Here is a 17208-nt window from a genome sequence, read left to right on the forward strand (position 1 = left end):
TCAGTCCCATTCAAGCATACATATCTAGCATGGCCACACACTATGAGCAAGGAAAAATAATTAACACAAGCATGGAGCCACATCAGCCAACACAACAGCTTCTGCTAGGAATTTTCGCCCAAGCTAAAGGTCCTCGCCTAGGCAAAAGGGTCTCTTTCGCTCAGGCGAGCCCTTCTTGCCTAGGCGAGAGCTCGACAAGGGTTGTTGTAGGGTTCTAGCGAGTTCTCGCTCAAGCGACAACACCTCGCCTAAGCGAGACCACTTCTCGCTCTAAACACAATTTGTCGCTTAGGCGACAACTCGCGCTGGAACCAAGGGCGAGTTCCTGCTACTCTCGCTTAGGCGAGGGTCACCCACTTAGGTGAGACTAACAGGTTTCTCACTTGTTTGCACATGTAGCTCCCTGTTCAACCATGCACACACACACCATACGGATTCATGCAACTATCAACATTATTCAAGCACCAGTAACGTAAAACAAATCAGGGATAAGCAAAATAACTTAAAACATAAACCTTAGTTTCCCTTACCTTACTCAAACTTAGCTAAACGAAAACAAAACCCCAAAGAGAGCAACACAGCTCCAGAAATAGATTAAGGAGCTGAAAAAAATATTGGCACACGAAAAATAATAGGGTTACTAGGACGAACCCTAGGCAGAGCCACAACAAGACAACTAGAAAAAGGAAGGTTGGGTTCTACTTACATGAAGATATGAGTTCAGGCAGCTCTGAGCAAAGAAGATTTGCTAACTTGAGGAGGCAAGAACTTGTGTCCTAGCAGAGCTGCTGTTCAAGAGTTTGAGGAAGGGGATGGATCTGTTTTTAGGAAAAGAGACAAGTGAGAGCTTGGTAGGGCTGGAAGGGGTCTTGGGGGTCCCCATAATGGGTTGACCCTAAGAGGCTAGACCCAAACTCTCTCTTAAAACAGAATTTAAATAAAAAAGGGGGTTTCACATGATTCATTATTTAATTAAAGAAAAATTAATCATACTTATATCAATATAATATTTATATAAACTATAAATTTAGTATCAACTTTGAAAGAGACAATATTGCTCGATTTCGAAAAAAAAAATTGGGACTAAATTGAATTAAAAAGACAGATGTGTGGATTAAATTGAAACAATAAAACATATGTAAGTACTAAATTGAAATCAAGATAATGACATTGTTTTATCACAAGGCACATTAGGATTAGGGACCTGATATGTGACACACTAGAAACCTGACACATGGCAAAAAAATTTTTTTCAATAAAAATTAAAAGAAATTAAAAAACTTAAGACAAATATAAAATAAATTAAAAAAACCACAATTTGACATGTAATACACAATTATTGTTTGTTGTTAAAGTTTTTAAAATAAAAATGACCTAATTGACATACCGTTTAAAATTTGAAACACAAGTAAAACATTTGTTAGAACATAAACCAAATTAACACGTCCCAACTGAATAATTTACTCTTTAACAATTTAACAATTATAAAAGCATACATATTATACAAAGTATAAACATTCTGAAATTATACAAATTATAAAATCAATTAATTATTAGCATAAAAATTATATAGTTAGAAAATTTTATATACAACGTATGAAATAAAATTATATTAAATTTTATAAAGTACATAAATATATAAATTATAAATTTTTATGGAATAAAAATTTGATTATATAAAGTTATATAAACGTATACAGAATTATATAAATTATATAATTTATAAAATAAAGTTATATAAATTACAGTAAATATTAATTTATATAAACTTATACAATTTTTTTAAATTATATAAAAGTATAAAAATTATGTAAGTTTTACAATATTAAATTTACAGAAAACTATCAAATTTAAATAATTATAAAGTTTTATAAACTAAAAATTTTTTATTATGAAATTTGAAAAATTATATAAATTTATAAGTTATATAATTATAAAGTTATAAATTATATAATTATAAAATTAAAAATTATATATTATAAAATTATAAACTATATACTTATTAAATTTTAAAATTATGTAATTTATATAATTAATTTTATAATTTTCTATAGATTATTTGTAATAATCTTCATAAAATTCATATAAAAAATTATATACATTGATAAAATATAGTTATATGATAAATTTGTATAACTCTAAAATAATCAAATTAGAAAAAACTGTAAACAATAATAATTATGTTGGAAGGATGATGAAGTCACTGTAAGAAAAAATAAAAAAAAATGATATTTGTAAATATTCATATCCACTTCTGAAGTAAGTTTGTAAGTGAGTAGTTTAAATAAAGAGATTAGATGATTACTTGAGTAAAAGAATTTACAATAACTATTTTTTTTAATCACAGTTACATATTTTAATTTGTTCCAAATAATAAAATTAGTTTTATTCAATAAAAAATATAATTAAAAAATCACACCAAATTTTTTGTTATAAAAAATTACATCAATTTGGTAGTGACCAATTTTGAATTGAAACCATTTATAAAATGGAAAAGAAAATCATCTATTTTTTTTTAACTCCTTTTAACAGCCCAAAATTCCGAAAACTAGCTTGGTTTGAAAAAACTTGACCCAGTTAAAGTTAGGACACAAGTCAAAAATGACAACTCTTGCCATGTCATCAAGTTAATCTACGTGTCAAAATATGATTAGTTAATCCACGTAAACGCTCTCTTGCCTCAAAACCTTGCAACCCTTCTGCTCCTATTATTAGAGAATTCACAAAGCTTCATTCTTCTACTTCATACAGTTCAATTTTTTCTTTTATTTAAAATTTTCTTTAAACTTCTCAATCGAATCGATATCTTCAATAAACTGGTAAATCTTCTCTCTATATTTTCTCTTCGATTTGTTCCCGAGAATTCTCAGATTATCAGATCTGGGTCATATTCTGGCTTTGTTCGATCCGCATTTTGCGTAGGTTAATCGTCTCGTGGTTCTGTGAATCTTTGGTCTGTGGGAATGATGTGGAATTCTCGTGTGCTTTGTATGCGGATGAAATTGTTATTGTTCTGATTGCTGTCATTTTAGGGTTTGTTCTTGAATGCTTCTAACTCAACATATTGTTTGAAGGAGAGTGGCTATGCCGGCATGATTTGATTGATTTCTCATCTTGAATTTTTTGTTTGTGATGATTGCTTGTGTTATATGATTTTTACTGATTATCTAATTGGTTTGTCTCCTTTCTTTTAGTCAATGCATGTGCTAATTTTCTGAATTTTGTCCATCTTCATTTAACATTTAAGCAATTAATTTAATTAATAATATGTAATTTTTTTTCATAATTCGTGGGACACATGACTTTTTTTCAGATGTGATAATCTTCCATTATTGTATTTTGTCTAGAGCCGAAAGTGATTTGTTTTCCTTTTCTTTTTTCCTTTCTTATATAATTTATATTGTCACTAATTCTTTTATGGATGACTTGAATGTTCATAATCAAAGTAATAAGGCCTCTGTTTGCTGTGTTTTAATGATTTTTCTTATCTACTTAACCTGGGTAGGACTCTTGTACATATAGGAACTACTCCTTGCATCATAGGTTTTGATGATCAGATTTCATGTGAAATTGTTGCAATCTTGCAGTTCCTGTTCCATCCAAACTCCATACAGTGATAAAAAATGGAATAACATCATTAAGACTTGTGATTTCCGGTGTACTTTTGCATTACTTGGTTTTTGTCATTTTAAAATTGTCGTTTGGATGCAGAGGTGTTCTTTTAAAATACAATTTCTGGTTTTCTCCCTTCTTACGTCCTATGACTTTATGGTGCAGGTTAGACTTGTGTAGTCTGACAAGATGGGAGGTGGATTTAGAGTTCTTCACCTAGTTAGACCGTTTCTCTCATTTCTTCCGGAAGTTCAGACTGCTGACAGGAAAGTGCCATTTAGAGAGAAGGTCATATATACTGTGATTGCTCTGTTCATCTTCCTTGTTTGCAGTCAGCTCCCTCTGTATGGAATTCACTCTACAACTGGAGCAGATCCATTCTATTGGATGCGTGTTATCCTTGCTTCAAACCGTGGAACTGTTATGGAGCTAGGAATAACTCCCATTGTGACTTCTGGGCTAGTAATGCAACTCTTGGCTGGGTCCAAGATAATAGAAGTCGACAACAATGTGCGGGAGGATCGTGCTCTCTTGTTAGTATCTTTCTGTGTAACTTATTTACTTTATTGGCGCATGTTTTTTTTTACATTTTTTCTTTTACAATACCTATGATTTAGCTGGTTGTTTCTGTTGGTTTCAATTTTTCATGCAATCATTCATTTAATGACATGTAGTTTATTATCTTGTGCACTGGGTTATGTCTTATGGCTGTCAGTTTTTATGAGCTTTTGCATATTTTGTGAGGTTTTTCCCTGTCATATATGTTTCCTATTGACATAATTTCTTTTCATATTCCAGAAATGGTGCACAGAAGCTACTTGGCATCTTGATTGCTGTTGGTGAGGCAGTTGCATATGTTCTTTCTGGGATGTATGGTAGTGTGGGCCAACTTGGAGTGGGAAATGCAATCCTCATTATCCTCCAGCTCTGTTTTGCCGGTATTATTGTGATATGTTTAGATGAGCTCCTTCAGAAAGGGTATGGTTTGGGATCTGGAATTTCTCTATTCATTGCCACCAACATATGGTAAGTTTTATTATCTTTTATTATTAGTAATAATTTAAATAGTTTATAATCTGTTTCCAGCATTGATCTTGCGTCTCATAATAGCAGTGTGTGGTCTTTTATCAGAAAACTTATAAAGATTATCTCATTATGTTGCAGTGAAAACATCATATGGAAAGCATTTAGTCCCACCACCATTAATAGTGGACGGGGAGCTGAATTTGAGGGTGCTGTCATAGCTCTATTCCATTTGTTGATAACTAGAACGGATAAGGTTCGAGCCCTTCGAGAAGCATTTTACCGGCAAAACCTTCCCAATGTGACAAATCTGCTTGCTACTGTCTTGATCTTCCTAATTGTGATATACTTCCAAGGTTTCCGTGTGGTTTTGCCCGTGAGATCAAAGAATGCCCGTGGGCAGCAGGGTTCTTATCCAATCAAGCTTTTTTATACCTCCAACATGCCCATTATTCTTCAGTCTGCCCTTGTGTCCAATCTCTACTTCATTTCTCAGGTAGTGAAGTTTAAGGATGGTAAATTGTCATCTGGAATAAATTTTCGTTACAGTTTTAACCAGATTTTTTATTGTATTTGTTCAGCTTCTACACCGAAAGTATAGTGGAAACTTCATTGTTGATCTATTGGGCAAATGGAAGGAGTCTGAATATGGAGGTGGTCAATCTGTTCCTGTTGGTGGTATTGCATACTACATCACTGCACCTTCCAGGTAAGAGAAGTGCTGCCCACCGTATGGTTTATGGTTCATTGCAATATAAAATTTCTGCTACTTTGTTATGCCGACATGATCTAAAATTTCAATTCAATCAACTAAATTTTACCACTGTTATTATTTGTTGCTCAATTTCCATTTTGGCACTTCTTTTGCAGCTTAGCTGACATGGCAGCAAATCCTTTCCATGCATTGTTCTACCTTGTGTTTATGTTGTCAGCATGTGCCTTGTTCTCTAAAACTTGGATTGAAGTCTCTGGTTCATCTGCTAGAGATGTTGCAAAGCAGCTGAAGGTACTACTGATTAACATGCATTTTTTTTTTTGTGTTTGTAACTTCAGTTCTTCAATATAACAATGAGCCTGTTTTCTCACCATTTTGTTCTGTATCTGCATGTTTGAATTCTTGTTTCCCAATTGAATTAGTACTGCAAATATACTCTCAAAAAGCTTGAAGCAAAATAGATATTAATCATAGGATTAGATCTAAGCCAACATATTGTCTAATGTAGTGTTTAGCCTCAACTTTTCTTTAGGCTTCTCTTTCTAAATGTAGAAACGTTCTTGTAGTATTCCTTTTTCAATAACCATGCGCCAAAAAGTTGAGCTTCTATAAAAGCTAGTTAGAGAATCCTCTACTTCAAGAAGGGAAGCCCAAAGTACTTAAACCAAACACTACCTAAAATATTCAATTTTTCTAGCTTCATTGCAACTTTATTGGTAATGTTTTTTGTAAGCTGGTAAGTCTGGTCTTCAAACACTGGCCGACCTCATGGAAATTGATCTTTTGTAAAAATTCGTGAGCTGAATATGTTTTGATGCTAATTTCTCTTGCCTCATAGTATCATGGTTTTGAATTCACAGGAGCAACAAATGGTAATGCCTGGACATAGGGAGTCAAATCTGCAGAAAGAACTGAACCGATACATTCCCACTGCTGCAGCATTTGGAGGCATATGTATTGGTGCCCTGACTGTGTTGGCGGATTTCATGGGGGCAATCGGTTCAGGGACTGGAATATTGCTTGCAGTAACAATCATATACCAGTACTTCGAGACATTTGAGAAGGAGAAAGCTAGTGAGCTTGGCTTCTTTGGTTTCTAAGTTCTGCTTAGCATTTACTGTTGGTGATGCAATTCTCCTTCCCCACCTGCAGTTTTGCTGTGTATTGAGTACTGCTTGTAGGTTGTTTAACACCGTAAGGAAGAACTTTAGATTAGTTTTTATCTTCTCTCAACCGAGGAAGCCCGTAGTATATCACTGTAAACGTTTTTGGATTTTCTCTGAATTGCGTTAATTTAATTTGTCATCATAGTCTGATACCCTGGGCTAAAAGTGGATCTTAATTTATAGTTTAGTTCTAGAAATTACCTGTTATTTCATATTATTTTTCTTGACGTGTGATGCATTAATTTTTCACAAGAATCCTTCTTTGGAAGTGCTAAGGTCGTGCCCTTGTTTTAAGGTTATTATTACAACGTGGGCAGGTTGTCATAAATGGCATTGTTTTGTTGGGGAAAATAAACATTCAAGCCATTATTTCATTGACCATGAGGCAATAGTATTTTTAGTCGTGTTCTTTTTTCTCTTAAAATATAAAATTATACAATGACTTCCACTTCATCTTTCTCCACTCTTTTGACGAATTGGATGGCGTGAATACGAGGATAAACGAACTAAGATTGCAAGCAAAAATAGTGATCAATAATAACAAAGGTGATGTTCCAACATTGACTGGGGAACGTGTGATGCAAAGAAAGGAATTTTAAAAAATTACTTTTTTTTCAAGCTACTTGAGTTAAAGAGGTATAAACAAGCTGAGATTCAAATTGTTTTCCCAAATGAACTAATTTTCCCAATTTATTTTCTCAAGTAGACCCATTGCAAGATTGATTTTCAAAATAAAACACTTTACTCTTCATTAACAGAATTCGGTATCGAAGGTCCGAATTTGTACCTGTTTTTTTTTTGTCAGAGTGTTTTTTCCTCTTAGAATTCGGTGGGAGCTGAAAATGCTAGATTATATGAAAAATATAATTAATGAATTATAATTAAATATAATTGATTATCTTGACCACTTTGTTTTCAAACTTTTAACAGGTAAGCATTATATGGTTTTGAGAACTCTCTTTTTCTCAATACTTACAAATGATCTTAGTTGTTTCCTCAAAAAAGAGTTATTGAAGAATAATCTTTTACATTTTGAAAAAAGTATCATTTCTTAAGGTTATCAAACAATATTGAAAAGTGCTATTGGTTTTTTATATTGTAATTCTCTTAATTGAAGTATTTGAGTGTCTCAATACAATACCTTGTGTTTTTTCTTGGAGGATTTTTAAAGAAAGCTGGTAAATTTTCTTGTACTTGTTGCATAAGAATTCTTGAAATTGAATAATAATACAACCATGTTCCTTTTCTATGAATACAGAAAATTGTCCTATATAATTTGCAATAAAAACATATAACAAAGACAAATACATGAAGAACTATTACATATAAGTTTACAATAAGATTTTCGTTTTCTGCAAGTCCCAGATAATATTCTAGCAAGAAGCCAGACAACATAAGAAAGAAAAGCATTAAAAACCTTTTCTTAGGCTAACAAACTATAACTTTTGTAAATTAAGGTGCGTGCCGAATTGAGGTTGAGCAGTTATGACTGTATTTGGAGCATGAACATATGAAGAAGATAGCTCGAACTTGAAGTTTTGCAGAATGAGGGACAATGCCATTTTGGCTTCAAGCAAAGCAAAGTTTTGGCCAATGCATATTCGAGGACCCCATCCAAATGGGATAAACGAAACTTTACCATTTGTTGCTTTTGAGATTCCTTCCGAGAATCTTTCTGGTTTGAACTCTTTTGCATCATTGCCCCATAATTCAGAATCACGATGTACCAACACTACTGGAATAGTAGCTAGTGCTCCTGCTGGTAAAGTCATGTTTCCAACTTTAGTTTTCTTCTTTAGGATTCTTGTAAGAGCAGTAATTGGTGGGTATAATCTTAGAACCTCATACAAAATCATTGTGACCTGTGAAAATGCCACAAGAAACCGTAATGAATAAATATTAATATCATTCTTTCAGAAGCAAGAGATTTATTTTGAAAACTGATAAAAGTTTAACACAAAAGTATCAATTTCTCAACACTTTTTCTATGCATAATAAATTCAACAAAATATTGAATGTGTGGTAGCAGGTAAACTTGATTTAGTTGAAATGAAATTAGAAAAGGAAAAACAGATGAAAATTAAAGCTTATATTAATGAAAGTCACCATTTTTCTACTGATGAAGATTAAGACTTGTAAGTCACTCTAAGTTATAAGGACTATTGCGATTAAAACTTAATTTATTATTTTCTTAGTTTATACTTTTTAAGTAACATGTTATTGGTTTAAAATATCTATTAATCAATAAACAATCCACGTCGAATTTTAATTCACCGTTTTTAACAGAAACTCTCTCCATTATCCATTATGTTGTCCATCTACAAGGTTCAAATATGTATAGTTTTAAATTGGTTTAATTATTATTTTGGTCCATGTTTTTGTTTAAATGTGTCAAATTGGTCCTCTAGTTTTTTTAAATTCAATTTGGTCCAGATTTTAAAAAAATTGATGCAATTTGGTCATTTTTGTTAAATTTTTTAAAGCAAATCAATGATTTTTTTTATCAAAATTGACACTATGATTATGTTAATTACATCAATAAAGCAAATTATCATTATTAACAACTTCAATTTTGATGAAAAATCTTTAATCCGTTTTAAAAAATTTAACAAAAAGGACCACACTGCAATTTCTTAAAAATCGGGACTAAATTGAAACTTTAAAAAAATTAGAGGATCAATTTGACACTTTTGAACAAAAATAGGGACCAAAAGAGTAATTAAACTATTTCAAATTTAAGAGCATATATTTAGTTTCTGACATTTATGAATGCTGTATTCAAGTTAAGCTTAGTTGTTTTAACATAAAGTTTATAATTATCCTAAAATTATATTTTCAACTTAGTGATACTTTTTAATGATTTAATGAAAGCAAGATAAAACTCGTACTTACAACTTTTAGACGACTTAATCCATCATAGTCTGGTTCTTTTGTGCCAAAAATTTCCATGACTTCTTCTCTTGCTAGTGTTTGCCAATTGGGAAACCTACTCAACAACACCATTGTCCAATTTAGTAGCACCGATGTTGTTTCTTGTCCAGCAAAATAAAATAACTTACACTCGTTAATTACATCATTGGTGTTCATTCCAAAGTCTTTCTTAAGTCCTTGATCTTCAATCTCTTTTTGATTGGATTCCAATAGTAGCCCTAAAAGGTTATCATTGGAAGCTTCGTTTGTTTTCATAATACCCTCTTTCTTTTGGATAATTCCACGAAGTACATTTCCAATTTCGTTATCAATCTTCTTCATCCTCCTGTTTAATGTAGTTGGTAGAAACCTAACAATGGAAAAAAGAATGATAATGTTAACTTGAATCTTCTTATGATTTATCTTTTTTATTCATCTCCTTTTTAAGTCATTTATCCTATCGATTTCTATAAATTGCAACAAATTAGAACAAAACCTTGTGATCTTCATAAATTCCTCCCAACTATATAACCATGTAACATATATAATAATTGATTAATTGAAAAATTAGAAAGTAATCTCAAAGAACAAATATGGGCGAGCGACATGAAGGATTTATATGTTGTACCTTTATTATTATATATCTAAAGGGTTGAAATATTGAAGTACCACCATGTGTGTATTTTCTTTGTCGAATAAAAAATTGACAATATGAAAGTGTAAATTAATAATTTATTTACCTCCACCCTGGAATATAAATAGATCGAAAGACCTTGGCTGTAAGTTGAGTTTGTTCTTTTAGGAGTTGAAATACTATTTTTCCTTCTTCATAGTTACTTCCGAAAGCTGTACGAGAAATCACATCAGCTGTCAAGTTGTTTAAGAATGGCCACACATCTACCATGCATGATCCTGTTTCGCTCACTAACATCTTCCATTCCTTCATCATCTGGTTACAACTATCATACATGGCAGGCAATACAAGCTGCAAAACATTTTAAACCTTAAAAAAATGAAGATCAAAAACTCACATGCATGTGCAAGTAAAGATAGAAGAATGTGGAGGGTTATTATTTTAATAAACATGGACACAACCAAATAAACAGTTTTTTTTTTTTTTTTTTTTTTTTTTTGTGGAAAAAAGGTTAAAAAAGGAAAGGAGGGCAACAAAATGAGAATGATCATGATGATTGTGTTACTACTATATGTGGTGAACTTGTTTTTCTCGTGCTTACAAATTTATTAATATTATATCATATGAAAGCACATGGATAATTGAAAGTGATTAAATATATTACACATTACATTGAGAAAGAAATTCTTCACATACTTGTAATGATTTTCGAGTATTAAGGATGAGTAATGAAGGTATGTCAAAGGATGTTTTCTTGCAAATAGTGTAATTATTACTTAGAGGAACTAAACATACTTAAGATGTGTTTTAATATGATTTATGTGCATTTGATTGATGATAGTTATTATGTTAAATGGAAACTCACTTAATGTAACTTGGATATGGATAGAGAAGAAAAATTATAAATTGTATAAGATTAAATCTTTGGTTGCTAAAAATAGTGTAAATGTTATATTTATATATGGAAGTATCTTTATGGCACGGAAGGCTTGGTCCACTACAAAAAAATACAAAATTATTGATGACATTTTATCGATGGAAAAAAATTGTTCGGTAAAATAGAATTTACAAACATACTTCATCAATGGATTTTAGAATTTTAATTATCTCCGAAAGCATCTATCAGTAATCACTACTAAAAAAACTTATATTTCCTGTCAATTTTGTTTTGATTTTTTTTTGTAGAAAATACTTATAAATTTTGTTATGAAAAAAAGATTTGCAGAAAATTTCTGTCAATTTTTTTGCAAAATATTTTGTATAAAACACTTTTCGCAACAAATTTTGTAAGAAATACTTACGAATTTTATAATTTTGTAGGAAATAATTACCCACAAAGGAATTACCTGCCAATTAAAATTCTTAGAAAAAATAGCAGGAAAAAACCTTTTCCTGCAAATTCTTTTAACAAATTTACAAGAAAATTCTCATGTAATATGAGAATTTGTAGTATTAATAGATCTATTGATAATATTTGTCGGTAAATTAGAATTTTTATTGTTGATGGAAATATCCATTAGTAATGGATATATTGGTAAAATCTATCAATAATTTATATTGTTTATTATCGACAAATATTTTCGTTGTTAAATTACATCAGTATAATAAGAGCCAAAGTTCCTGCTTTGAGCTTTAAGCATTATTGTAAAATTCTTGAGCAAATCCATTGATAATTGAATGCTTTTAAAACATGTCAATAAATCCATTGGTAATGAATCTTTTTAAAAGAAATCCATTGGTAATTGGTTTTTCTCGAAATTCATTGGCAATTCTTTTTTTTAATTCATCGATAAAATTGTCAACAATTTTATTTTCTTAAAATCCATTAGTAAATTTGTTAGTATAATGGACATCACTTTTCCTACCAAATGTTACAAAATCTTCATTATAAATTAATTGGAGGGTAAGAAGAAGGAGAGGAGGGAAAAAAAAGAAGGGGAGGCAACAATAAGAATTGCAAAGGCGATGGTGATAGTGACGACAAAAATAGTGGCAGAGGCAACGAAGGAAGAAGAGAACGAGAAAAAGGAGGAGGTGGAAGAGGAGCCAAAGGTAGGAGACACGAAGACGATGAACATGACAATAGACATGGTGATGATGATGGTGGTGGATGAGGAAGAGGAAGAACAAGGAAAAAAAGAATAAGATGAGCATGAGGAAGAAGAAGACCAAAAATTGTAATATTTACTGACAAATAATTAGCGATGAACAAAATGCATTAGTAATTAGCGACAATTAGGCAAATCAAAGTATTATTTAAGAAACATCTTCCCTTAAGGAAGTCATAGTTGTTTGAAATAATGTATTATTATGTTTGTGGCTCATTAATGGTAAAGTCTTTAAGTTGCACTTTGTTTTGTTACTTTAATTGATGATTGTTTCAGGAATCTATGGCTCTATGGACTATGGAGAAATAATTTCATGCTTTGGATGAAAGACAATCAGGCAAAAAGATAAAATACATTCATACTAATAATGGTGGTGAGTATTGTGGACCCTTTAATGTCTATTGGAAGAAATAAGGTATTAGACATGAAAAGACTCCTCCTAAAACTCTCCAGTTAAATGGTCTAGTTGAGAGAATTAATAAGACTTTTGTTGAAATAGTTAGGTCTATATAAGCTTTTTTGAAACAATGTTGCTTAAGCATTTTTAAGGAGTGACATTACTTGCATTTGTGCATGTTACTAATCTTTATCCTATAATTGCAAGGTGAGGTGCCAAACAAAATGTGGTTTGGAAAAAATGTCAAATATGAAGGCAAATAGATATGAAGGCAAGATAGTGTATCTTTATTAGTTACAATTAGGATGAATTTGAATTTAGGTTGTATAATCCTGGTGAGAAGAAGCTAGTCGTAAATCATGATTTGTAGTTTATAAAAGACCAAACCATTGAAGATATTATAACAAGATGGAGAAGACTACCCTTGAGAAAATCTAATTGATTATAATCCAATGTTATTGCCTATTCAAATTTTGGATAGTGTTAGCCTGATTCTCAAAATGATAAGTAGCATGGTGATCTTGATGATCAACATATTAGAGAAGGATTAGAGGTTCTAATATATAATGCTTTAGATGAACATAATATGGTTCATAATGATGATCTTAGAGATGCACCTCAATTGCCACAAGTGCCTACTAGTAGGTCTAACATGCTGAGAAATATTTTTTAAGTATCCTTTTAGTGAGTATGTAACCTTAATTAACGGTGGAGAACTTGAGTGTTTAGAAAAAGCTTTGTAAAGTGAAGAAAAATAGTAGTGAATGGGTGCAATGTTAGATGAAATGAAATCTTTGCCTGATTATCACACTTATGGCTTAGTAAAAAAATGCCTAAGAGAATATTTTTTAGAGAATAGGTGAATTTTCAGGGAGAAACAAGAGACTATTCTACATCTTCAAGGTAAAACGCAAAATTAGTGGTGAAAGACTTTAGATAGAGAAAAAATGTTGATTTTAATGGGATTTTCTTGCTTACGATGAAAATGTTATCCATCATAACTATGCTAAGTTTAGTTTGTTAGGTTTTTAAGGAGGGGGTTTCACTAGGAAGATACAACACCAATAAGATCTGAGCCCAACCACATAAGGCATTGACACCACTCTCAACCCAACACCATTCATTAGGGAGGTTTAACAACAATGCGATGTGAGCCAAAACCGCATAAGGAATTACCACAATCTCTGACCCAAAATCTTAAGACAATTATTTTGTAGGTCTTTTCCTTATATCTTGCTAAACTTTCTCACTTTTATTCAATGTTGACTTTAAACTCCACTTGAATTCCTAATAATCTCTTCCTCAATTGTGAGTCTCTTTCTCATTGGTACATCTCCTTCAAGTATAATCATTTCTAACCACGAATACCCATTAGCAACCCTTAATTATATCATTGTTCCTCATAACGGGGTACACTTTCCTGAAACTTTTGTTAAGAAGACTTTTGATACATGGTCATATTATACTTGTCTGAATTAGCTACCAAGATAAACCATAAACTTTTATAAAATTGATTACTCTTTTGAGGAAAATTCATCAAGGAATATTTAACAACAATGAGACTTGAGTCAAATAGACAAATGATTGATATTATCACCAACCTAAAATCTTAAAATAATGTATTTATGCATTATCTTACTTATATGTTGCTAAACTTTCTCATTTTTACTAAATGTGAAATTTAGCCTCAATTTAAATTTCGTAACTTGAAACCCAAACGTGGCAAAGTGTAGGCTAATTATATATCTAGATTTTTATTTCATAATCCACTTTAATATATTTTTTGTCATATGTTTCGTTATTTATTTGTAGTAAATCCTAACATCATTAGTCTTTAAGTTTTTATTTTTGTAATTGTAGTAAATAATAACATCATTATTTTTTAATTTTTTTTATAATTGTTATGTTTGCATTAAATGTTCGTTTCCATAAAATATTCAAATTTGAGTTTAAAAAATTACAAAAGTACTATTATTATTATTTAATTTGTAGGGACCAGTTACAAACCCACAATTGCATTGGAGTAATACTTATTAATCCGCAAATCTTATGCGGACTAATCCATCTACACATTTTATTATGGACCGAATAGAGAACAAGCAAAAACAGAGTAAATTGGTCAACATCGTCACTCATCAACCAGATAACTCAATTATTATGTCAACTATAAAGAAACTTTATTTATAATATTGACTTAAAAGTATTGATCCTATCGATATAGGGTCTATCAATTTTCTTTACAATAGTATGTTAACTATAAATCTCAAACTACAAATAACATATTACTCTATGAAAACTAATAATAATTATTGGAAATTTAATAAATTTATAATATATAAATGAAATTTAGGAAGATTGAATTAGATTTAAAACTCAATTCTTAATATAGACTTCACAAATCGTGTAAAACAACAAAAAAATATTAGCAAGAAAATTCAAAAAAGAAAAACCTTGAGCTTGACGAGATTAAATGCAGGGTTGATGATCTTTCTGTGCTTTGACCATTTGTCTCCCTCAAGATCTACAAGTCCAGTTATCAGGAACTTTGCAAGTGGAGTAAGGGTTGGCTTTGGAAAATCATTTATCATGTTCAGAACCTCTTTTATTGCTTCAGGCTCCATAATATGCACAGTAATCTTAGGGCCATACCAAAAAAATGAATTCTTACCTACAAAAATTATCAACTTATTTTCTAAATAAGCTTATATATATATATAATAATCATTGAAAAACAAAGATGTTTATTGATGATTAGGTAGAAGAAGACTGAGAAAATTGAGATTACTAATCACAGTATGAACTAATTTGAGCCTTAAAATCATTTGTTAAAGGTTGTATTAGAAAGCATACCAGAAACTTTGACCAATTGATTTTGAAACGGAACTAGGCGAGTTGCAGCATCATCGTCGATGTGTATGGGTTTAGATTGCGCTTGATGCTGCATCGTGTTGATTTCTTTTATGTCTCCGAAGAAAAGCTTGTATGGGTTACCCTTTATGCCTTGTCGTCTGAGGAATCTCTCTGCCCTTTTGGGTTCCAACCACACCCAACTCAGTGCTTTTGTTAAGAATATGATAACAAATGCAACCAAAAATCCAACAAACATCATTGCTGCATCAACTTCCATTTCCGATGTCAAAGTTGTCTATAGTTGGAATGTTTATATAATCTGAAACAGAGAAGAGTCTCTCGACAAGGTTATGCACATGTACGGACAAGAACAACCTCCAAATACTTCACAAAACACTAATATGCTTAAACACCAAAACATGTATCGTTGAAATTTATGGGACAACGACCTCTGCTTTCTGTAAACTTTGTTTCTTTTTCTTTTATAAATAGTTGAAAGAAATTTTTGACGGACAGTTCTAGGTGGAGATAGACACAATGAAAATTATATACTGTATAACAAAAATCAAATTTTGTTGCTCATGTAATATAGGATCATCTATGTCATAGAATAACCAAGTTGGTTTTAGTGACAATAAGAAAAGAGGTTACATGTCACATTTCATTTTTGTTCATTTTATAAACAAGTCAAATGTAAACCTATGACGCCTCTAATAAAATATTCATATCATGTGTCCTTTTTTGTTACTTTATTATTGTCAATTTGATAAAGCAATATTATACTAACTTATTTTTAAAATAAAGAGGTTATTTAAGAGCGCTTAATAAAATAAAATTAAAACAATTATCATAATATTTTGTCGAAAACTTTTAAGTATATTATGTCTATTTAAGATACACCAGTGCAAAGTTACCTCTACTCACGTGTTATATCACACTAGTGTACAAATATCATTTAACGATCAATATTAATAACATTTCTGAAGCACCAGTCATTGGTATTTTGATTTTTGTAAATAATTGAAGAAAAATGATAATCTGACTTCTTAAAAATTGTTCCTTTTTTACTCCCTTACGTGCTATTAGGAGGTGAAAACCTGGAAAAAAAATTGATTTATTTTTATAATTGGTGATGTGGCACTGAATACGTATTGGAACTTAAATCGAGAGAAAACAAAGGGATTAAGTTTAGAGTTTGCTTTGTCTCTCTTGCTCAGAGAAGATTGATCCTCCCTTTCTCCGTCATCTTCTATCTCCATACACACAATTGGAATTGAGATTGGGAGAAAAAGAAAAGGCTAGGGTTTCATTAGAAAGAAAATGGGTTTTGGATTTGCTTCGTCTCTCTTGGTCGGAGAAAATCACTCTTCCTTTCCGCTCACCGTCATCTTCTATCTCCATACACACAAAAATGTAGATCGTTAGACTGTCATCGTACCGGGCCAACGTCAAATCTCGTGCCCTCTCCCTGTTGCGACAATGAGGACCGATTTCCCCTATTGCTACTAGTGCAAGGTTCTACTTCTCACTCTCTGTTCTCTCTGTTTCGTTTACTAATGGTGTGGTTTGGATTCTGATAATATTCACCGCCTAAAGAGAGAACTGAGCATGCCTCTTCACCTTTCAAGCATCCATCTAATGTTCCATGTAGTCTGCCCCAAATTGGACAATTTTTGGTGTGTTTGGATAGAGTATTTTAATGAAGCAATTCATTTTATTTTTTGAAGAATTTAGATTTCTTTGTAATGAAATGCTTTTTTTGGATAGAGAAATTAAAAGAGATTTAAAATGCA

The 17208-nt window shown here is 31.3% G+C and overlaps 2 protein-coding genes across 2 annotated transcripts; one reads left to right on the forward strand and one right to left on the reverse strand.

Moving 5' to 3' along the window:
* Nucleotides 1–2664: 2664 nt before the first annotated feature.
* On the forward strand, nt 2665–6666 carry LOC114169583 (uncharacterized). The gene is made up of 7 exons (XM_028054808.2): nt 2665–2819; nt 3778–4145; nt 4411–4638; nt 4777–5131; nt 5217–5344; nt 5506–5641; nt 6211–6666. Exons 2-7 carry the CDS (start codon nt 3802–3804, stop codon nt 6448–6450), a joined length of 1431 nt encoding a protein of 476 aa, XP_027910609.1. The 5' UTR covers nt 2665–2819; nt 3778–3801; the 3' UTR covers nt 6451–6666.
* A 1140-nt stretch (nt 6667–7806) lies between these two features.
* LOC114170030 (cytochrome P450 72A397-like) lies at nt 7807–15913 on the reverse strand. The gene is made up of 5 exons (XM_028055496.2): nt 15416–15913; nt 15016–15233; nt 10167–10411; nt 9409–9796; nt 7807–8378 (listed from the first exon to the last, which is right to left on the reverse strand). Exons 1-5 carry the CDS (start codon nt 15690–15692, stop codon nt 7953–7955), a joined length of 1554 nt encoding a protein of 517 aa, XP_027911297.1. The 5' UTR covers nt 15693–15913; the 3' UTR covers nt 7807–7952.
* Nucleotides 15914–17208: the final 1295 nt, after the last annotated feature.

The sequence above is a fragment of the Vigna unguiculata genome, chromosome 11 (genome assembly GCF_037176805.1).
Source record: "Vigna unguiculata cultivar grain cowpea cultivar isolate G323 ecotype 2 chromosome 11, ASM3717680v1, whole genome shotgun sequence".
Lineage (NCBI taxonomy): Eukaryota > Viridiplantae > Streptophyta > Magnoliopsida > Fabales > Fabaceae > Vigna > Vigna unguiculata.